The sequence below is a fragment of the Anopheles gambiae genome, chromosome 3 (genome assembly GCF_943734735.2).
Source record: "Anopheles gambiae chromosome 3, idAnoGambNW_F1_1, whole genome shotgun sequence".
In the NCBI taxonomy this organism is placed as follows: domain Eukaryota; kingdom Metazoa; phylum Arthropoda; class Insecta; order Diptera; family Culicidae; genus Anopheles; species Anopheles gambiae.
The window spans coordinates 30,991,430-31,015,672 of record NC_064602.1 but is presented as its reverse complement, the minus strand read 5'-3'; the positions used below and the strand labels follow the sequence as shown (position 1 = coordinate 31,015,672).

The 24,243-nt window shown below is 43.0% G+C and overlaps 1 protein-coding gene across 3 annotated transcripts in view; it reads left to right on the top strand.

The window, feature by feature from the left end:
* Window positions 1-16,906, top strand: part of LOC1280269 (uncharacterized) — a 63,155-nt gene extending 46,249 nt beyond the window's left edge. For 2 of the 3 annotated variants that reach the window (XM_061657548.1, XM_061657547.1), the window contains exons 2-6: window positions 305-892; window positions 4,900-5,066; window positions 14,453-14,589; window positions 14,689-14,865; window positions 15,326-16,906. In XM_061657548.1, coding sequence (XP_061513532.1) covers window positions 833-892; window positions 4,900-5,066; window positions 14,453-14,589; window positions 14,689-14,865; window positions 15,326-15,444 — 660 coding nt within the window. In that variant the 5' untranslated portion in view covers window positions 305-832 and the 3' untranslated portion in view covers window positions 15,445-16,906. The remainder of the gene's footprint in view (window positions 1-304; window positions 893-4,899; window positions 5,067-14,452; window positions 14,590-14,688; window positions 14,866-15,325) is intronic. The other variant, XM_061657546.1, reaches the window with a different exon arrangement.
* Window positions 16,907-24,243: the final 7,337 nt, after the last annotated feature.

Sequence of the window (24,243 nt, the reverse complement as noted above, 5' to 3'; positions counted from 1 at the left end):
CACAATACAAGATTGCTTTCTGCCCAGTCCAGGGCGTATTGCGGGGGAAGTTGGTGAGATTTATTCACCACAAACGACATCTTAATTTCATCCAAAATTCCCTATTGAACCATGATTTTAGGAAGAAAAATGTTTAAAAACTAATGTAAACGTATACGAATGGTGTAAATCAATGTTAATTGCATACTTGTAGGCGCATTTCTTATGAAATTGCATAATTTTAGGCGCATTTCGGTGGAAATCGATGAAAAACTTACTTCCGTGCATACTATTGTTAACAAATACAAAATTTACCAGGCCCCAGGCTCTCTCCGGTCCGTCTAGTAAGAGATATTCAGAGTGAAACTATGAAATACTGTGCCAATCATCATAAAAGAATGTGACAACGTAATGTGACAACTTCGAATTGTCGACAGAGTGTACATGTGCTTACTGTGCCAGTGTCTACTTAAAGGCTGTCTAGGAGTAGCGATAAAATGTGAATAAGAATAACATACAGTCAACCTGCGCAAAAGAAAGCATGTGAGAAAGATGCAAAAATCGATGTTAATGGTGCTCGGGACGATCACTGCAGTGCCTACCGTGGTACAGCGTCCATTCCTCCCGTGCGTCCGTAATGGGTCTGGATTTACTGCGTGACCAGCATTACTTGCCGTCGCGCCGGATGCCACCAGTGAAAATCGTAGCCGTAATAAAAGCATCGTGTTGCGTGTCCGCGTGCCTCACGGGGGGCTCGTAGTTTGGGCGCGTGTTTAGTACGCACAGTAGTGGGTAGGGGGTAAGGGTAAGCGAGTATTAGCGACACGCGTACTGGTAGTGCCCACGCGACGACATGTTGGCCATGCACCATATGACACCGGTGGAAGTTACCCAAATCTCCAACCTGCACACGGTGAGTTTAATGTTGGTTACTGTATTTTCTCGAGTAGTGGAAGCACGTTTAAGATTTTCCAACACGGTTATAAACCTCAGAAGTACATAAACAAGTCTACAATACATTCTTACTGTCACCAGCGGTGATGATACAGCTGGCATTAATGAATAGGACAAGAAAACAATTGCATACGAACTGCAAATACAGCTTGGAGTTTACAATTTGTAAATGCCTGACGGGGGCATCAGAGGTTGAGCAACTATGTTTGCCCTCTGATCCGGCAACCTTTCAAGCAAGGTAACAAACAACATGGGAATCTAATTAAAACTGCTCCTAGTCCTACCATCCTATCAACATCCATCACGCTCTGAAAGCTTTCCACACTCACACACACACACCCACAAACACACACACATTGTATACAAACACTCGTCACTAACGAACGTGAACATTTTCCGAGATGTTAATGATGTTGTTGGGTTTTGGTGTTGGGATGTAGAAAAAAACAAAATCAAGTTCACTCATTTGCCAGTCCTGAAGAGCTGCCTACATTCGGGCGCAGCAGTGTTTCGGGTGCCATTCACAACTTTGCATAGCCTACTGTCGGGCGCACAACCAGCATCAGCATTAGCGGTTTCATCTATTTTCATTAGTGTGTTGAGCTCGGTATGATAAGCTCGGTGTGGGTAAACAAAATCTAGAATCCTTTTTCATGCGCACACTTACGAATTAATTTACAGCACATTCATCAACCTTTTTGTGAGATGTAGAGTTGAAAAAAGGTTTTTTTTCTATTATAAAATCGTCCCTAGAATTGCCTTTTCAGATCATTACATCCCACCACACCTGCTGCCTTATCTTAATCGACAATGTTGAAACATCATGGAAACAGGACAAATCACTTTGGTTTTTAGCTTTACCTTCGTGGAACTGAAATTTATTTTTAAACAAGCGTAGGTCAATCAATGTGGAGCAAAAGTGACAGCAACTCGCTTTAAGTTTTGCGTCACAACATTGGATACTCAAAACGCCTAAAATTAGGCTTGCTTGATGACATAACCTCCTATATGTGTGTTTTACGGGCAGTATGCATATGAAGAAAAGTAGTATAAATCGATTTGTTAACAACTAAGAAGAACAAACATTAATTTCACTATGTATATGGTCTTTATGCAGCATAAAATATTATCCTGCTATTAAAAACAAATATAGGTTTAGTTTTACACAAAACATCAAAACATTCATCAGATAAACGGCTTCTTCTTTATACTTTGATTCCTTAACATTTTGCTAGCCTTTAACATATTCCCCGTCCACAACAGGTGGAAGCCCAAACACACACACCCACATGCACACCGATGCGGGAGCTGTGAGAAGCATTTTAATTAAACTTTGGAACCTTCTGGTGCGCTGAGACTAACCCACCTATTATTTGTGCCCATGCTGTGCCCCATTATGACATAAAGGAACAGGCGGTGGCATACTACTACTACACATTTTACTACATGCATGAATTTCACTGTCTGCACAATTCGGGTGCATTGCGGAATGTGATCAGGGAGGGGAGAAGGATACTGTACGTGTGAGTGCGCAAACGATCGCTGTGGGTTAGAGGTTTTGGCTTAAGCAATTAGAATAATTAAAATGGTCCAAACCGGAACCCACAGGCTGTGAAGGTTGCGGCAGATTTAAAAGGTTGAAAAGTAGGTAAAAACATTTCGTTATTTCAGCTTTTAGTAGAGAAATCTAACGCAAAAAGAAATCTTTTTCGAGTGAAAAAAAAAACTTGTCGTAAACTCCAGCAAAGTTTACTTTGCCATCACATACATCACAAGCTTTTATGTAAATTATTCGTTTAGAGCAGGGAGAGAAGACGACTATTAGTTTCTGCTGAATAATTATCATCGTTCAGCGTTTGCCATGACCTACCCACTGCGTGTTTCGAATTTTGGCGGCGTCTGTCTGCTCGTGGCGTTTATTATGTAAATTGTTTAATTTAGTATCCTTTGACCCGTGGTAATACGGCGCTCCCTTACATCTATCTCTCTCTCTCTCTTTATCCAAGGGGTGATTTCACGAGCCGACGAGAGGGTGAATTAATTTAGGTCCCGGCTCGCTAGACGCACAATTTATCGCCTCGCGGAGATCCAGACAGTACATCGGCCGTAAAATCGAAATCGATCGATTAGCAGAGCGTGCCCCGGGTTGTGGCCGGCAGGTTGACCGGAAGGTTTATTACCCTACCCGAACGGATCAACACCAAACACCGCCAAATGTAAGCCGGCTAGTGTATTGAAAATAAGCTGGCTGAGCTGGCTTACCGTGCGATATTTAGATACGATTAGTCGTATGCCCGTAGACATTATGTGTGTACACGAAATTGAACCTCATTGGGTCAAAAATGGAATCAAGCAACATAGAGCCGCTCCTGTGTGATTGTCGTGACATATTGCGAGTCACGCATCACGAGGTTCATACAGCGTACTACTACATTTGTGATCTACTCGCTGGTTGTAAGTTATGAATATTAATAAACTCACCCGCCGCAGATCGAAATAGTAGCGAAACCATCTTCCCTAGAAGCGTCCATCGAACTGTCGGGCGTATGTCTCGGTATCGAATTCATTCCCTTTCGTCTTCTCCATCCCCTTATCAATCCCATGCAACCGTTTCCAGAATGGCTCGGAACGATACAATGGCCGCTTCGTCGTGGAATTAAATTCACCAGCAGCATGTAAACGGCACGAGCGCTACCGATAGAATTTTAATGAGTTTCTAGGCCGGAAACGCTCCCACGGTGTGGGTGGGTGTGTGGTGTCACGTTTGGTTGTTTGAGTTGCCGCTAGTATCGCTCACTGCTGCTGGTGCAAATTATTAATATATTATTCAGGGCCTACGGGGAAGCGAAGCGCCCACTGGGGTTGGCACGCTTCAAAGTTGTACGGATGCGCACCCGGAGCTTTGCGATTTTCGTATGCATTTTGCAACGGAGATGAACCAGTGGAGGAGTTGATTTTTCTGGTGCAGGTGTACGGATGCTGCGGGCGTTACACCGGCTGGTAGAGTCATATATTGGAGCGATACGATTGTTCAACCGAAATAGTGCAGCAAACACATGGGAAATGGAACTTTCCCGTAGCAATAACCATACCGTTGATATGTCTAGCACATGAGTTATTGTTTCTGGAGAAGAGCTGGAAGCAGCTGCCTACAGGAAAGCTTTGGTTGGTTTACATGATGCCAAAATGTATCACAAACCGACAGCTGTGGTTACATTGAACTCGTAAAATGTATTCAAACTATCGTTTTGTCATAAATGTGATATATTAGCCTAAAAGTATGCAATCCGCTTGGCGTTTAAGTCTTGTTAAGTACTCAAGCACCTATTTTAGCTTTCCCAGTGCAGACAAGTTATTTATCATTTTCAACCCGATCCGTTTTGATCGTTTATGCTTACCTTGTGAGCCATTGTTAGAGCCATTTTCTTCCTGACTAATACCCAAAGCATGTCAGTCTGGTAAAATTCTGCATCTCATATTCACCGTCTAGCAAAGCGACCTTAAAACCACAACTGCAAGGCACCGCATGTCTGGCACGCTTTAGACGCATTTTCGAGCAGCATTAATATTCAAAAGGCATCCTGTAGGATGCATGTTTCCAGTGCCAGGTAAAATACTATAAGATTTTAATGCACTGCAGTGCAGTGAAGGAAGCATTTAAGGGGATGCTTGCTTGCTTATGCGCTCAGCATGAAAATGAGCTTTTGTCTACTGTTGCAACCGCACATGTAACATGCTTAGCTCAAGGTGTGTAAACTAAGAATGTAACCAAACCAGATGAAGCGTTTTAGTCACCGAACTGTAAATCCTGCGCGTGTGTTGAAGGTGTAGGCAGAATATTTTAGAGGAAATTTAATTCAAAGTATCTGAATTTTCAACATGAACAAGATGTACCTTTAAAGGCCCAGTACCAAACCTAACTTTAATACAGCCTCGTGCCTTCCTTTTTGCATTCTCTCTTTGCAGCTCATCCTGGAAATCAACAGTGAGGTGGCACTATTTCGCGACCTGCTCATACACGTCGGCCAATCGAGGGACTGTCCGGAGCTGCGGGAGAAGATCCGAAAACTTCGCCGATCCTGCGTCGAGGCCTGCAAGCATACCGCCGCCCTGATACTGCCCCAAATACGAACGTAAGTGTGTCACTGCATCCGGAGTTGTGGTGGAATTGTATCACTTATCCTCTACTTTACGCAAACATATCGCAAAAACTTACTCCATCATGTCACAAGCAGGAGGGAAAGGGAGTATGTTAACACTTTTATCCTACATTCGTGTGGCATTTCGGGCGATATGATCTGCGATACGATACGTACGATAGCAGTCGTGCGAGTCCACTACACTCTCGACTCGACCCCGAGAGCAGGAAGTTGTTAGATGCGAGTGGATGCTTTGCGACCATCTTTCGGGACCAAGGCTAATGTACTCCACATCCAGCTCCTGCACAAACACATGCTTTCCGTTTGGAGGAACTAGCAAGGATCTTGCAAGGAAAAGTGAAAAAGTTTTTTTTCATATCATGCTGGCCGGCCCCGGAAAGCGTTCACGGTGAGCGCAAGCAAGCGAGCGAACTAACGAGATGCAAACAAGGCCCCCTTGCTCCCGGTAGGTGCAAAGCGGCCGGAAGTTGTTTTCTCGAATGGGCCGGTTGGAAATTGTCCTGTGCCAGTTTAAATATTTACCCAGCGAGCGAGCGCGCACGCGACCAACCGAGGGTGTCACCGAGCGGTCTGACCGGTTGTGTTGTAAGGAGCAGTACTTAAGGTACTTCGGCCCGAAAGGAGCTTACTGTTGGCGGTGAAGTATTTGTAAAGTTGGCTCACCGTCTAAGAATGGGACTACCATTTGTAAGACACCCCGAAAGCAATAGACCTGTTTGGTGAAGAGCGGTATTGTTTTGCTTGTTTCAAGTCGTTGCAGTTAAAGAAAGTGTGCTTTTTTTCGAAAAAATGTACTAACGAGCTACTTCATATTATGGGGCTGTAAGATGAGAAACCAAAACTTCTACATGACGATACCGTCACTTCATATTGTAATATTTTGCAATAAAAAGCTGTGTCTTTTAATCATCGTTTTAAGCGTTTTTACGTTCTATGAAGACGCCTAAATGTATGCAATATATATGCGGAAGTATTTTAACCATTCTCTACCAACGCTCAACCCAACCGCCTGAGAGTATGCAATTTAGTAACTATTTTTCTTGATCGACTGAACGGCTTCTTGATCAACTTGGCGGACAATTTAACTCAACTTCAAACCGAGGAGAAACAAATCGCTACAAAAACCATTCTAAAAAAACCATGAACCAGAACAAGAATAAGACGATTATGAAAGTTTTTTCATTATCTGCGAGAAAGCTGAAGAAATACAAAATCATACCTCTTTCCCCGGCAAGCTCATAACGAGCCTTTCTATTCGAGCCGATCTCCAAGCGACAAATGTCGAGCGAGCAGCACTGTTCCCATTGTGGGTTGCAATTTATCAACTTTGACAGCAAGTGGCGTTAATCTTTCAATGCAATTGACAGTCAGCCGGGGCGTTACACCACCGTCTAAGGCTTCGCGGGCAATTCATTCGCTAAGCTATCCGGACTCCGGCAACAGATTTTAAATAAATCCTCACCCAAAATGAGAAGAATAAACCACCGGGTAGAAAGTAGAGAAAGAGGCAAAATAAACACGAATCACGATTGCTGGAGCAGCAACAGCAGCAACACACTTTCGCCAGCAGCGCAAAAGTAATGAACTCTGTCAGACTGGCTGTCTGCCGTTTCCTCCGGCCCACCGGTCACTACCGAGCCGGGACCATCATAATCTGTTCCGCGCTGGGAAAGAAAATAATAAACAACTGGGTATCAAAATTTATGCAATTTATTTCATTTCCCGTTCCTGTCACGTACGGCGTTGGTGGTTTCTTTTTAGTGTGTGAGTGTTTGTTTTTTTGTGTGTTTTTTTGGCGGTGCTCTCTACTATTCTCTGTGTCGGTACGAGTTTTTGCACGTTTGCTCTTAAGCTTTTGGGCAGTGCTGAAGGCATGGCATACGCTGCATTGTCCTGTTCTATGCGTTTTCAGAACATACAGCGGGGTGGGTGCGATAATGGAATTGGACATGACTGCAGTGATGGCACTTCTTGCGAAAGTATGAAACAGCTTTCGTATGCTTTGAGTGTTTTTTTTTTTTTTAATTAAATATAAAGTGTTCTCACTGTCGTTATTCTAATAAACAAGGAGCACATAAACCTTTGCACAACCGCTTTTGCAATTATTCTAAGTTTAAAACGTTATTTAAGGATATTTTTAATGCGATTCATTTATTTTTTCTAGAGAAAATGGCACAAATTACCATTGGCACTACCTCCATTTGTCCTGCATTATTAGTTTTTGTCATAAATGCAGAATAATCCTACATTAACAGCTTACCCTCCAACATCCATACACACCAGTAAGAGTCTACAGAAGAGCGAAAATGCCTTAAGGCCATAATCAGTTTCCTTTTGTGAGCGTGAATAATCATTCATGAGATCAGTTTTGAAAGGAATAGTCGCATTCCTCACGTGACTAGCATCATACCATCGCTTTAAAATCCAGCTTCCGGCACGTTCGGGACGTTCGGGATTGCCTCGGCATGGTAGAAGATAATCTATTCAAAAGCAGATTTGCCTTTCGGCACAATCGTCGGATAATCTTTCTGCCTTCCTTTCACAGCCACTCGGCTCTCAGCAAGGCCGATGGAAATCAGTACGAGAGCCACTGGGGGGGTTGCCGGAATCAAACGGCTTTGATAGTGAAGCGCAATCTTAAGATCGTGTCGGGAAAGTGACACTATTTGAAGCATTTTCTTTTGTGACGACTGTAGTGCAAACGTTAACTATGACATTATGAAGTTTAATTGATTCGCACACCCAGTCCAAACGGTACACAATAGCGACAGTAGATCGTGATAAACTTTTCAACTGCTATATTCGTCTACACAAAACAGTGAATACAAGACAGCTCTTGTATTAAAACTGAGTCCATCATACAAAAAGATCTCAGGGCAGTAAATTTTACACGCTTTCTCACGGACAGAGCCCCACTTGGCAGTGCCCGGCAAGTGTGCTGTATTAAAATATGGATAAAACAACGTCTTCCTCCTCTGCAAACTAGCACGGACACTTTTCACGGACCACCAGCCCGCAAGCCGAACTACATGTGCAATCTATTTTTTGTATGCTACCATAAGCATGAAAATGATCGCGAGTGAACCGGTGCTTGGTGCTCCCAACTGTAAAAGCAAATTCTTAATCATATTCCGGCCGATTGCTCCCAGCAATATCAACAACTACAACAGCAAAAAGGAAGGCTAGGAAAGTTTGATTTATTGAGACACTGGTAGTGAATGGGCAACAAGGGACGCTACCGTTCACTGCAGATGACACTCGGAAAATAAGAAGCAAGGGCTCAGCTGCCGGCGCTACGTGCTGCACCGATTGCAACAAATCATCCGAGCAAGGGATGCCTTGGCTCGGTGAGGTGCTAATGTTCCCTAACCGTTCGCGAAGGGTTTATGGGTTTGCATTATTTTAAAGCGGAAATGTATTTTTATGTAGTTTATTTTTTGCTATCAAACATTCATCATTTTTATTGAGTCATTTTATCAACTATATTGTTTCCAGTTTTATCTTCATGGCGTCCATTAAAGCAGTTAACTTCGAATTAGGTTTTTTTTTATTGTTTTGTGGCCGAGCAAAGCGCTACAGCCTTAAAGTATGCAATTCAAAGTAAAAAACGCCTAAAGATATGCCATTTTGATTCGAAACATTCCAAGCGGTCTTTGATGAACGATTTATCGATTCTTGTGTAAAGAATTGTTTGTCATTTAAACAAAGCCACCCCAAAGCAACCAAACATTATCATGTTTCATCGTAATTCACGGCCACCCGGTTAACAGTGGCAGGAGCTGACAAACGAACAAGCCACGCAGTAATCAACCACCACACGCGTGCCACATCATCGCTCACCGCAACGGATGACGAAACTAATGACGAGACAGCCGCTACTGACAGGCGGCTGTTAGTCTTGACAAACCCGATAATTGTGTATCGCTCTCGGTTTTGACGCGACACGTGCTGCCGGTCGTGTGGTCGAGGCTCCGGTGGGCTTTGTTTGTGCGTACGAGACAAACAAGCTTTAATTACCGCTGACTAATTAACTTTCAGCTTAGTTTTCAGTTTACAAAAGCAGTGTAATATTAATAAGAGAAGGTGAAAATGGCTAGCAGTATATTTGTTTAAGCATTATTAATGTTTTTCCTTTGCTGATTACAAATTGCGGGTAATTTTCATCATGTGGAACGATTTTTCACTGCGAAACCTTCCTAAACGGGCACCTCAATCTGTGCATGATTGCGTTGTAAGTTGCGTTCCAAGATTTGAAAACAAACTTCACCAATATCCTCCGAAAGGTACATTAATATCCTCCGAAAGGTACAAACATTAATTTCCATTCTCCATCACGATCGATCCCTTCGTACCGGGTGCTTCCGCCCCATCCCAAAACTTTTGCACGAGCGAATGTATAGTCTAGAAATTTATCAGCTATTTTACAGCCCCCTCTTGACAAGGGGGATGATACGCTTTCGTAAAATCTACTCCTAGTTTCCGAAGCAGCCATAGCACATGACGAGGGTACTTTTGGCCAAGTGCGCGCAGCACTCAGGCACGAAAGAAAAAGGAAAACTTACCTCATACCGGTACGGCAAGCAACTTCGGCAAGCAGCCATTTTTGCCACTCATCCTAAAAGTATGCAATACGGGCGACACATGATACAGCCCCCGGTGCTCGCCCTGCCCTGCTTGCGCTGCCACACGCGCTGTACCGCGCTTAATGAAGTACATTAATTATGAACGTCTTCGGTGTGTTTTATCTGTGTGCGATACCTGTACGGTCGCATTGACGCCGCTACGCCGTTGCAGCATCCTGCTAATGCCTCGTAAATTCTTAAGCTTACCGGTAAATTGTTTTTCGAAACCGTGCCTGACGTACGCACGCTCGCACACTCGCAAGCAGGACAATAAATTACCGTTCCGTGTGCGCCCGCGCGACTTTGACAAACAGCCACAAGTCGGCACCAGGTAACGGAGGTAATCAAATCAATTCGCCCCGTCAGCGAATGGGTGGTGATTTAAAGTAACGCTACAAACAGGCAGGCGAGAAATGATAACAAGCCACCGGCAAACACTTGGCGAAGGGAAAGGTAGATAAGTATGATTTTGTTTAAAAAATTCACAGCACGACCGAATGTAAACTGCTGCGCTTTATCACGAGCCTGCTCTGCCTTTTACCCAGCTGGTGGATTGGCATCGTGATTGTCTTCGATCTGTTACGCGTGTTTTCGCTAACCTAATCAATGCGCTTCCGCCCAGTCACAGGGCCAAGGCGGAATGGGTACGAAATTCTAATCAATTTTTTCTTCGAAATAACACCAGCAAAACATGCTTCATCAAACGTGATCGGTCGTGCGTCGCTGCCATGCACTTCCTGTCTGCCGTGGTGAGTGATTTTGAGCTGAAAATAAAACCCTTCAGCCAACCGAGAGAAAAAAAGGCAACTTACATACCGTATCGGCAGCACCGAAAGCCATCCGAGCGTATAATTCAAACAGCTGGTAGGGTGAGGAACCAAAAATCACATGCTGCTCGTTCGTTTTTGGGGTATTCGGCGTATTTTGGAAAGTTTCTTTATGTTATTTTTTTTTTTCAAGAATGCTGAAAAGTCGATCTCATTTACGCCCATGAGTGGCTGCACACTGCTTGCTCCTAGCAGCATGCCGGGCACCGTGGTGGGAATGGGAAATTGATTGGTTAGACTGTTTTCCTATCTCTGGCGTTTGTGATTCTTCAATTCTTGGCAGTTGAAGCAAGAGCAGATTAAAAAAAAGGCAAGAGAATCAATGTGCTCGCACCGGCAAACGAATCGATTGGAGGAGGTTGAAAATAGGTGAGCTGGAACCTGCTATCAAGCGTACGATGCGTTCCGCATCACCCGGCAAGCGATGATATTGTTTTCCCCTTTTATCATACCACCCGGGTGGCAACCGATCATTACCGGAACGGTGCTGATAGGCTCCGGCAGCATACGGCCGGCGCTCTTGATTGAAGATTTTTCCCGCTTGTTTCCCGCTGCTACCAGCTGCCCGCCCTGTGTGAGCAAAAGGAAATCTCCCCCCTGTGCTATATCGTTGCGTGATGGAGACGCACGGTACTTTACTGCCGCTTACTCCCATGGAGACGCACGGTCGCTGACGCGCAAAACGTGCCCCAGTCGCGCCAGGTAAAATGGCACGCTTGTGCTCATTAACGTTTTCAGAGTGCCGGGCTTTTTTTTCTTCCTCTTCTCCCTGTTCCAAGAGGAATCATGATGCTATCGAGATTGAGTATTCAATTAAAGCACTGTCTGGGTGGTACCACCCGCACGCGGACGGAAAATCATTTCTACGCAGCGGTATACCTATAGCACAATTGGGTGGAATTTTACAAATGAATTACAGTATGCAAATTAAGCGCATTTGAACGCAGCAGCTTTGACTAGCTTGTGTTAAGTGTCGCTAACAGCCAACGTTATGGGACAGTTTTTCAAAACCCATCTAAATAATCATCTGTTTACAATAATGAATCAAATGCGTGAACGTTGGTGATGGTACTTAATGAAGCAGTAAATTGCTTTTTCCCCCGCTAATTGCAAATGTGCAGTGCAATTAATGTGGTTGTTTAATTGCATCTATTATCATTAAGCAATCAGTTTGTTTTTTGTTTCTTTTTTTTGCTCAATGCAATCACTTAATTATGTGGTTTTAAGCGCATTTTATTTATTTACTGGGAAAATGTGTAATTTATTACGGTTCAAACAAACCTTTCAGACAATTTACAGATCTGCTACTAATTGAGATGACAGAGAATCACACATGGCAAAGCTTATAATGCTTATAATTTCATGTTTCAATTAAAAAAGTATATTTTAATTAGATTGGATTCAATGGATTAGATAGATTGGATGGAAATTAACTTAAATTGAAGCCATTTTTATTTGATAAATGCTTATTTTTTATTCTTATAAATTGTTTAATGTACTAGGCAATAGCAGGCGAGGGATTTCTATGCTAGATGCTCAAAAACAAATTTAAAATATGAGTGCTCTGCACCATACCAGCCGTTGCCCGTTGGGTGTGCAAATGTTTCACGGTAATCAGCAAACATGACTTAACACAAACAGAAACTTTCACTCCGTTTTTCAAGAAACAACACTTTTCCCGCCTTTTACTCCCGTTGCTCCATTCCACTCAAGACGTTCTCGAAATGGAAAGAGCATGTCTGCTTTGCTAAAGAACATGCACTAAGTGAAAGAACCTTGTTTCGGAAAAGGTTTACTCCTGAGACTTCCCAAGATTTTACGTGCCCTTGCCCGTGCTTCGTAGAGCAGCAGCAGCAGCACCAGCAGCCTAATAAACACTGGACATTATCACAACCCCGAGACACGCCCGAACACACACACACACAGACACGTTGCCAAGTAAACAAATGTCAAAAGTATAGCTGAAGGTGATGTTGTTGTTCCTTCTTATTTGGGGAGAAGCTTTCTGGTGAGAACATAACATGGTTGCGTTTCGCACGAGCATACGCAACGGGGGGAAAAAAGGGACGTTAGCGCACGGTTCGTAACGAGCAGACAAATCCCAGGACCATTAACGCAAACGATGTGACCGAGCTGCCCCTTGAAATGATTATCATCATCGTGTTTGACCACCTTCTTGTACACACACACTTTCTCTCTTTCTGTGCCTTGGGCAGAGCTGGAGCTATATTAATTATATTAATTAATTGGCTAAGTTGTACAATGCGATTAGCTGCGCAAACTGGTTGGCCTGTTACTTGTTTCATTTACTTGTAAAAAGTTACGATCTTCCTCTCTTGTTCTAACCATAAGATCGTTCCGTTAGAACGGACTTGACCAATCGATAATAAACTCACTGTGCCTTGGGGTGCTTCTGAACTATGACACGACCGACCGATCCGATGCACCGTGCCTGCTGTAAATGGCGCATGTTTGTTCGCAATGGTTGGCCCTTAAATCGCACGCTTTGCAAGCTGATGTGACCGTAACCCAATTACGATGCCAACCGGATGCTTAAAGGAAGTTCACCTCCCCTATTCAGCTGCTGCCAACCACGGTTTAACTGAGCCGTACGTTGGCCGAGCAGTCTCATCTTTAACCCGCGCGTTTCGAGCGCTTTACCACAGCCCAGCCGATGATAATCATGTACGTGATGTAGTGCAGCCACAAACAGTGCCACAGTAATGGTCGTCGCTAGGTGGTTGTGCGCGTTGCAGTGGAGATAAAATTGGAGCACTGCCAGCGGAAAACTGTGTCAGTGTAGCGTAGCGGAGGAAGAACAAGCGAGGTGGTTGGCGTTCAATCCTCACACCCACGGGACAGTAAAAAAACAGTGTGCTGTATATGAGAATGTTTTACACTACGATTTTACTGCTTCGTTGATGGGAGCTTTCCTCAATTTCATCTCTGCTGACAGCGCTCATTAATTGATCGATATAGTTTTTTCTCTCTCTCTCGCTAGCTCTTTTTTTGCGTCAACATAATTGATCACTTTAATGTGATAGAATCACCGTGGAACCTTTACACAGACGTACAATTTAGTGGTGGGAATTCGGACTCGGAACTACACGGTTCCAACTACTTGTTCGGCATCAATTCCACTTTCATTCCATTTTTGGAATCAATTCCGATGTCAGAGTCGATTCTTCAGCAGACTCCAATTCAGATTCCAGAGATAATTTCAATTCCGTTTTCGGAATCAATTCCAGTTTCATTCCATTTTTGGAATCGATTCCGATGTCGGAGTCGATTCTTCAGCAGATTCCGATTCAGATTCCGGAAACAATTTAAATTCCGTATTCGAAATCAATTTCGTAGCCTATTCCAATTTTGGAATCAATTGCGATGTCGGAGCCAATTCCGGAGTTGACTCCGATTCCGGAGTCAGAATCGGCTCTGGAAATGGAATTGGTCCGTTAATTGCAATCGGCTTTAGAATCGGAATTGGTTCGTTAATTGCAATCAGCTCCGAAATCGAAATGAGAAGTTGTAGACATCCCAAAAACTTCATGAGAATGGATCGTTTACAAATAAATTTGGGTTCTTGGCGTCTATCGATACAATTGTAGCTGCATAGAAGCCTATTCTCATGGAGGTTCCAAAATTGAATTTTATTCCAGGGCTGACTCCAGAACTGGTTCCTGAGCCGATACCAATTCCGAAGCCATCTCCGATTCCGAAATCCGATTGCGGACCTGCTATCCGGAAACGATTCCATAAAAAATCTGGATAGATTCTAACCCAAACTTCACTTTCCCATCACTAGTACATATACAAAAGCGAAAAAAATCGATACCCTGCCAATAACCATTTGAAAGCTTCATCACAGTGTTCTTTTCGTCCTTTTTTCTCATCCTCCTCCCCCCAATAGCGCCATCGCCGAGGGCATCCTGACCGATAACCCGCACCTGGTGCTGCTGTTCTACCTTGCTCAACTATTTCTAAGAGAATTAATCAAAAGCCACCGACTGGTGCAGGTAATACCGATGGACATGTCCGGCTATTACGGTAAGTTCGTTGACCTACATCCTTTTCCCCGCTTCAACACGATGGTGGTGATGCTGTTGCCCCCGTCGCGCCTAACCAAGCTTATCTTCTCCCACGCAGAGAACCGGGCTGGCCCGTCCAATCTGGGCAATGTGATAAGTCAGATACTGCTCTGCAAGCAAATTACGCCCGACTTCAACCAGGAGGAGCTGTGCAGCATTACGAAGGACTCGCAGGAGATCGCCCGAATACTGCAGGAGCTGCAGGAGTTTATGCCGCAGCAGGAAAACTACCTGGGTAGGTACAGTCGGGGGCGATCGATCACATGGCCACACTGAAAGATGTGAAATGGTCGTTCGGGTATTGTGGTACTTTTTGTGGTTTATGTTTGCCTTGATTTGGAACACATTCATCAAGCGTTTGGGAAAATGTCAAAACCATGTGGGAAGCTTTGAACCACCCCTTTCCCTCAAATGCAGCATCTGCATGTTCATTGTTTTTGATCCCCGTTGTTGAGAGGGTGCGTCATTTCGCCACCTCTTGCACGAGCACTCTCATTGGCGCCTAAAAGTATGCACTACCGCAAACAGTGCATCACTTTTAAACTACCACACAAACACACACTGTCATTGCGTGCTTTTCCTTCGTACCCGGAAAGCCTTTCGTAGCCGGGACCATGATTGACTCATTTTATTCGATACCGATGGCCATCCCTTGCGTGATTCCCCAAAAACCTCACCCATTTGCTTTTTTCCAGAGCGAACCATTGCCCTGACGACCGAAATCAACGGACCCTGGCCGGCGAAGCGACGGCGTGGATCATTATACAAAAACATGGGCCTGCTGTGCTGCGTCTCTCGGCCCAACTACCTATGAATGCGGACGTCACTGCGGCCGAGTGTGCCGTGGACTGATCCGTTCGATCAGCCAGCCGCACAATGCATCATCGCCCTCCCGGGAGCGTAACCGCAACCGCGTAACTCCCCCTCACCCCCGGCAGTGCACAACAATAAAAAGGGCCGCTTCTCCCACCACCCCTTGCCCGCGAATCGAAAACCCATCGACCCTGAACCAAGCAGAAATGGCAGGAAATGTACCCGTGGCGTTGATTTCATCATCAACGGTATGGATCACTCCGCATCACAGTGTCATCGATGGATCGAGCGCGCTCGAGCAGCGTTGGCCGGACGTGGCTGGGTTCGTGCAAAACTTGAAATTTCGTATTGGTACGGCCCCGTAGCGTGGTCGGGGAAAGTAGAGCATCGTTGCTCACTCGCCAGTAAGCTTGCCTGAGAAGGAAGCTGGATGGATAACGGCAGCCCGCGGTAGGATATCGCTTCCGGGCTCCGTTTTTCGGTTAACGATAACCACAGCCAGTGTGTGTGTGTGTGAGAGTATGTGTGAAAGAAATAGAACGAATGTGCGAGAGAATGATGATGTGAAAGGCTGCACAAAAAACGCTGCAGCCTAGAGAAGCCAGCGAGACTAAAATAGATACGATGGAGCAATGGCGAAGTGCAGCTGCATCCTGCACTGCTTGATACATTGCGGCAATAAAAAAAAGGGTGCATCGGACTGTAACGGAAGCGCAGCAGGGGGCACCAATGCACCAATGGAACGAACATACACACGGACAGACACTCTTGCACTGCGAAGGAAACTTTACCGTAGGCAGCAGGCAGCGAGCGAGCAATGCGCGAAATAGTGCCATGTGAGACTAACGTGCTGAAAGGGAACTTTATTTTTGGCTTCATTTTTTTGTTGTAAGTTGCCGGTGGTGCCATTTTTTGTTTTGTTTCTCAACTCTTTTTTTGGTTCAACTCTATGTGGGTGTGTTTTTTTAGGTTTGTATGGATTTTTTATAGCTCAGACGGGCGATTGATGATGATAGTGATGATGGAAGCAGTTTTGGGTCTTGTTTTATTCATTTTTTAATATTATTTGCATATTTGACCTCGGTTTGACCTCTGAGCGCAAACAAAATTAACGCTATTTTATAATTAGTTTAATGCTTTTTTAAATTAAATTAAAAAAACAGGGTTTCTTGCATCAATTTTGTGAAGTGAGCTGCCTAAATTGTCTATTAAGATTTATGTATTGTTCAAAACTATTGCTTCATCTGTGCAATAACATAAGGCCTCAGTTTTAGTACAGATTTTCATCTTATTGCATCTTATTCATTTTCATTACATTTTTGAAAGTAATTTGTAGGTAACAATTATACAGTATTAGTCTTGATTGTTTTAGCCATAAACTGCTTTTGTTGATAAATTATGAGCAGCCGAAAGTTTACTCACAAATAGTTTATTTACATTTAATTTCGTCTTCATTTTTGTCCCAACTTTTAGGAGACTAGGCAATTGAAAAATGTTTTGCAATTTTGTTACTACGACTAGTATTTTTTTTTTATTGAATAGCTTTTTTCGGGCTTTTCTACAACTGTCGTTTGCGTTTATCTATTATCGTAAACTAGTTTGAAAATTCGTCTTTTGTTTCTCGCTAAACTTTTGCTACTGTCCGCCTTCGATGGCAATAAGCCCTATAATCTTCAGCTGACCTTGTCTGACCCCGCTTAGGGACCTTAGACAAATCTAACCGTTTTGGCCCAATTTATGATCGGCTGGTTGTCTCATAATTTGAGATCTCTTTTCGTCTTTATCTCTCTCTCGACAGCGCCATCTGAAGCTACCTTTGAACATTATTCGAGCTTTCCTTGCCAGCTTGAAGGTTTGGAGAACATTCGCTTGGCTAATCTACTCGAGGTAGATATCCAATCAAATGCCAATTAATTCTTAAACCCACAAACTCATATTCAATTATTTTTGTATTTTTTACTACTGCATTGCATTGGTTTTGATCACAAAAAAGTTGGTTTTGTTCAAACCCATAGTCAAACTGGTTGCCCATATTTTTACGCTTTGCACTGTAGAAAACATCCTGATAAAGATTGAATCGAAAATCAAATTAAACGGCTTTGGAACTGTACAAATATGGATTTTTTTGTCAAAATACTTTCCGTTAACGACAAATAGCGTAGCTAACATCGCGAAAAGGACGGGTAAACCCTGCACAACGAAACATGCAATTCCTGACGATACTGACTGCCTTCTTTTTCTTCTCCTCCTCTTCACACTAAACCAATTTTATCATCCACTCATTTACGCTGAAGTGTGCGCTCCTAAATAGAGAACAGTTTTCCACGAACCAGATTACATGGGATGGACATTGTAAAAGCACACCAGCAAAAACAAAAAACATCCCTCATGAGATTTATTGGATGCTGCAAACTTTTAGCACAACATTTACATCCTTACTCAACGGTGTGTAAAAATATGAACATGATGAAAATTGTTTCATACCCTTTTTCGTACCATCAAAACTAAAACTTTTCCTATGACAGTTCGCTGAATAGTTTGCAACTCCCCTTCTCACCCTTCTGCACAGTTTGTGGCAGTAGTGTATGAGCATTGTGTGCTTGAGCATGCACATTATTTGCATAATTAAATGCTGCTTTATTATTCAACATCCCGCTACAATAAAATCGAGCCGATAATCTACAACAATCGCACTATGAGCACTTCCATCTATTCCGGTAATTATGCCAATCTGGCGGGTTGTCCACATGCCCTGGGTTTTTGGTACCCCTCACCTGTTTTTCCCACACCGTTCTCGCATGTGGAGGCCGCATTAAGGCAGTAATAATTATTGCACGGGGAAAAAACCGCACCGATAATCGATCCCGATCGAAGGCAAGCGAGAAACTGTCGAAACTGTGTGTGTGGGTTCCGAGAATGAGAACAAAATCCCCTTTTATTCATCGCTAATTACGTGAGCGCTTACCCATTCACCACCGAACGCGCGCGCCGTGTATCAAATTGATTGAAGCGATAGGTTTTTTAGGCCAGCCCCAGACCGGTTCGCCGATCGTAGAAGAACGCCGGTAAATACATTATGTTTAGCTTCCAACGGCTCCCCCCAAAACTGGAATCATAATCATTAATCAAACGCTTCATAGAAATGGTTGTTTTTCTCTTTATTTTCCCTTCCCACCGGGGGCTTCGGAAAATGTTGAATTGTATGGGTCGAATATTTGTTTAGCCAGCAACGAAAAAGCGCGGCTGCTGCCTTTCCCCCTTTTGTTTGCGCCGCCACAAAAACACACTGTTGTACCGGACCCGAAGCGCCCGAACGTTCATTTGTTGCTCGTTTGCTTACGCTTGTGCAGCTTTTAATGGAAGTTTAATCAAGCGGAAAAATATTACCCCAATACTACCTTTGACTGACCCACCAGTCGGGGCCGTGTGGCTCGGGGACCCGACCACAACCGGAATGATTTCATTAGGAGATTTCCGTCTCCCAATGTTTCCGGCATGCCGGCGGGAGCAACAATCATTTCAATAACCATAACCTCCTAATGACCGGCGTAAATATTGGATTAGATTAGAATTAGCGCAGAGAGCGTGCACGATCCCTGGCGTGGTTCCCTGTGCTGGTGGTTGGATTTGTGCTTTCGAGCAACAATTGGAGTTTAGGGATTAAATGGATGAGTTTGGGGCTTAATGTGCACACAGTGCGTTCATGGTTGGTGCCAACAGGGTAGAGGCTTCTAATTGTTTTCCTCCTGTTGGTGTAGGCTTGGGTAATGTCACGAATTAAACCTACGGCTGAGAAGATTAAAATGGACATTTAGTTGCAGCTGACATTCGTACATTTTTTCACTGCATGTACTTTGTTTGACCGTATATTTATGTACTTTTTGTTGATTTTTATTCCATTCCTTTCACGTCGAGCGATACATAAATATGGGCATATAGTTACGATCATAATGGCACAATAAATTGCGCAACGGCTGCGATGGAAGCAACCCAAACTTCGAAAAATAAAACACACCCAAATGATCTTACAATTAAGTGCTAAACAATGTAAAAAAAAATCGATTGGCATTGATATGTTACAACACACCACATGATACTTATCTTCTAGATTTAAGTAGATTGCGAGATTAAAAAACAAACAAACAAACACGACACGAAAAATGGTACAGAATACATGTACAAAAGCAATAAATTTCGTATATTTTTTATCGGTTTTATATTCCTCAAACATCTGGAGTTTGCGCGCGAGAGAGAGAGAGAACAAAAAATAAATACAAAAGCACACCATACGAATGCGTAGCATTGGGAAAGCATTTAAATATTAACAGTGTAAGATATCGTCGAAAGGAGCCAGCCGTAGACGGCAAGCAGGCAAGGTTCCTCCCATGATAATAAACATAGTAATGTTACATACTCTTTGATCGGATTCAAACGATTAAAGGTCTATGGAGCAGTGATCCACATCCACTTAACAGACGATCAACTTCAAAACACGATTTTTAAAACGCACCGGTACACCTGTAGAATGAATTCGAATTAAATTCACCATTTATTCACAGTCACACAGCAAATACGCATATGCTCTAGCGATACAGAGAACTAATAGAAACATGTTCGGGAGGTGTTTTTATTTTTTTACTTGCAAAAATATAACATTATTAACATTTAGCATATTCCCATCGGTAGACAAAAAACAAAATCAAACGTACGTGTTTGTAGAAACCTAAATTATAGCAAACATAAAGCGATCTACATTGCAGTAGTTGTAGGAAAATACATTTTATTGGAAAAAATGTCTCCATTGTTCCAACCAACCCCTGATTAAAACGCTGAGCGCCGTAATAAGAGCAAAGGGGAATGCTGGCAGGCGTGATGCGATTTCGTTTACTACGTTTAGTGATAACTGTGATATAGATGTCCTGTTTGTCAATTTGAGAAATGGAAAGTAAAAACAAAACAAACAAACAAAAAAACCGGAACAAGCACACACGATTAAAGATTATGCAAAATGTTCGTTAAAAGCTCGTAATCAGCCGAACGGAAATCGAACAACCCTAACAACCGTGGTGATGATGATCATGATGATGATGAGGCAACGTTGCAAAGCATTCTGTTCGAGTTTACCTACATTGTAACACACATTCAAATAGTACTAGTTGTAATCGTATGATGTAGTGATAGTGCAACCGGTAGCAAATGGTTGATTGTCTGATACGAAGCATCAAGCGCACATCTAGCCATGTTAATGGGGCGGGTAAAGGGGTACATCTGCACACCGAACACGTTTTATATGCATACTTCTATTTAAGCATTTCAGCAACAAAAAAACAGAGGCTATAACCTATTACACACAACCAAAGATATATAAATTGTTGTTTAACTCACCCTTTTAAAGATAAGGCCCATTAAGATGTGTCGTGTAGAGGAAAAATAGGAAAAAAGAACATGTAGAGAAGCATTTGTTGTTTGTGTTATCATTTTATTATGCTAAAATCGATCGCGTTTTGAGTGTGTTTTAATGCAAGAAAAAACTCATTAGGTGCAGTTTAGAGGTAAAATATCATTTGAATCTTGTTGAATTTCTATTGTAAATGTTTTCGATTTATACGCCATAGTAAAGGTAAGGGGCGATCAAGCTAGCACACAACATCAAAAGCCTGTAACACCAATCAAAGTAGTAGACAGCATTTGGCAAATGTATACAGAAACTGAGACAGAATCGTGACATTACAAGCTATTATACAATTCATCACAAATTATCTAAAAGCTCGGCTTAGAAGCACACTGAGCAACGTACACACCACCAAACGAAACCAACTCAAACCAACCCGTTACCGCACAACAGTACACCGTTTTGCCGCTGGGGCACAGAGCAAGAGACGAAAGAAAAGGTAAAAAACAAAACATTCACTTACTTATATTACTTCACTTCAGCTCATGTAAAGAAGAAGATAAAAAAGCCTCGAAACAACACAACAACAGTCACGCGCGTAAAACATAATGTCACGAGCGACGTGTGTCCCGGCGTGTTACATACATATTGTTGAACCGAAAATAGAAACCATGTTCTGAGGAAAATTATGTTCCAGCCAGTCCAGCAGGCAGTTTGTGAATGAGGCGAGGAAAGGGGCGTGCGCAGGAAAAAAGGACAGCAGCAAAACCAAACAAGATGTATAATGTCTTATTTCGTGGACCAATGTTTCGTACCATCCGTGGACGTACTACTACACACTTGTCGCAACTTGTACGCAACAGCAAACATACGCATACGCTTACTTACTCGCACGTGCACCTTTTCCGATGAGTTTGGAAGGAATGGAGCCAAAAATCTTAGTAGTGCTTGGAAAAATGAGCTTTACGTTATTTATTCCGTTTATCGTATTGGATGACAAACACATTCAGGTAAATAACACATTGTAATCCCTTTTCCTAAGACTGATTATTGTACATTTCATTCACCTCACAAAATGACTCATTTCGTGGCCCAGTGTTCATCGAGTATTATCCAACCATTTTATTTTGAAGACAATCTAAAAGACAATTTCAGCAAAACACGAACAAACAAAAAACTTGCATCACTATTCCACAGTTTACCGCTGACTACTAATAAGAAAAAGTAAGGCAAAGAAGAAGAATATTAATACAAAATATAGCAGTTTAATTAAAGAGGAAAAAACAGAACGAAAAACAACAATACAAATCAAATACAAAGCAAAGTAAAGCACCATCTTTCAAAGTATTGTAAAGCCCATACGATATATATATAAAAAAGACACGTTCAAACATGGAGCAAACACGAACAAAATGCACCATTTCCATGTTCCGAGCAAGGCAGCAAAAGCGCAACTGTATAATCAAATCAATTACGTGCAACAAAAACAAACAAACGAACCGAGACCCAATAAAATGAAAGTACATTTAAAAAAACGAAACAATCAAGAGCGTTGTTTGTTGGCATGGACCCGTTGAGTTGAGAAAAAGTTTTACCTGGCGCTAATCTTCTACTCACTCTCGCTGGTTGTTGTTTATCTGGGCCAATTGTCTTTCGCTCCGAGCGTATTCAATTATCCCACCTGGAGTGCATTCGAGTGGACGCTAATTGGTGATAATGGGCGAAGGCAGTGGATTTAACTAGTTCCCTGCTTGGAAACGACTTTGGTCGTGCGAAGGAACGTCAACAACGGCTGTTAGTACTGTCCACCTTGCAGCTGCATATCGTGTAATGAAACGTTCACAGTTACCCGAAGGCTTCACAGGGGAACGGGAGGAATGTATGCAAAGAACGGGCTAACAGTTTGGCAGGTTTTAATTATTCAACTCTTACATCTTCATTACAAGCCATCGATTAAGCGTTGCGCCTAAAGGTATGTAATTTGGTTTTTTTTATTGTAATGTACACAAGCGTTGCCTTCAATGAACATACATGACTGACTAATCTTTGGCAGCAGTAGACCATATAGCTATAGTTTGGTAGAATTAATTATTACACTCCGTATATTTCCATTACAAATCATTGCTCGAAACGTTACGCCTAAAGGTATGCAATCTGCTATTCTTTCAACGATGCTGCAAACAAGTGTTCACTTTAATGGACACAAATCACTGTCTTATCGCTGGAGATAATGCCCCAAATGACCTGAGCTGACTTCTTAAAGCGTCCCACATTTTCGCTTCTATAAATTTGCGTAATCTAATTTACCACAAATTCTGCGAAAAAAGACTCCGCTTCAAACGAAACAACCATACTCATAAATTTATCCCGCGCACAAAATAAAACACGCCGCCAGCCAGCAGCAACAACTTCAAAGGTAAGTCCATTCAATTCATTTCATCAACAACGCTTTTGCCGTGCTGCATCAACACGTCCAGCGCACGGTCCGCCGCACCGCCTCGGCTTATCAGTGGCCCCGATCGCGTCCGCCTTTATCGTTTCACCTTCATTAAACTTTTCACTTCTGGCGAACATCTTCATTCAAATATTATGCTCATAAAACTTTTGCCCCGGCAACCGCCGGCGTGACCTTGCCTTGTTGCCCCCTGTCGTTGGCTCGTTCCCATGGACGGGCGAGGTTGCACGTTGCCCAAGTGGCCCTACGGGTGTTTTGGCTGTTGTGCGAAAGCATTTGCAACACTACCAGGGCAGGACCAAACCACCGAGACCGGCTGAATGATGTGTTGTTTTTTGGCAAAATTTAATTTACCATCATAATTAAATTTTCCATCCATTGACTTCATTTGAGGGGGGACTAGTGGGTTCCTCTTCTTTTTTTTTTTGGGTCTAGTGTTTGATTCTCGTTTTTTGGCAAAAATTATTTGTGTGAGGTTTCACCTTGAAGCATGATCATCTGGTACGCTGCCAAATACAGCATTTCGGTTGTTGGTGTAACTTGCACAAAAGGTAGAACATAACACTGCTTTGACTTCCAGCAGCCAACTCCGGCGCGTTCAAGTTCAAGGGAAAACTTTCCCGGATGCTCTCCGGTGGAGTGGATAAGCGTACTACTACTACTAGATTACTGCTAAATGACCACAAACATGGCTTACCGTGTACAGCAAAGCTAGCCACCAGCACGAAAACTTCGTCAGTCCAGCCAAGGCCAACCTGGCGTCCTGCGAAATTCCCTTGCCGAACATTGGAGAGACCGATTAAGATTAAGCAGTAAAAAATAATTGCTCTCCCGTGGTCGCAGCACGTCCGTGTCTTTCCCATCCGACGGAGAAGAGCGCCTAACGAGACCTTGAAGCACTTGAAGTACTTGTTGCTGGTTTCGCTCCAACTGGTACGCCCCATTCCCCTTCC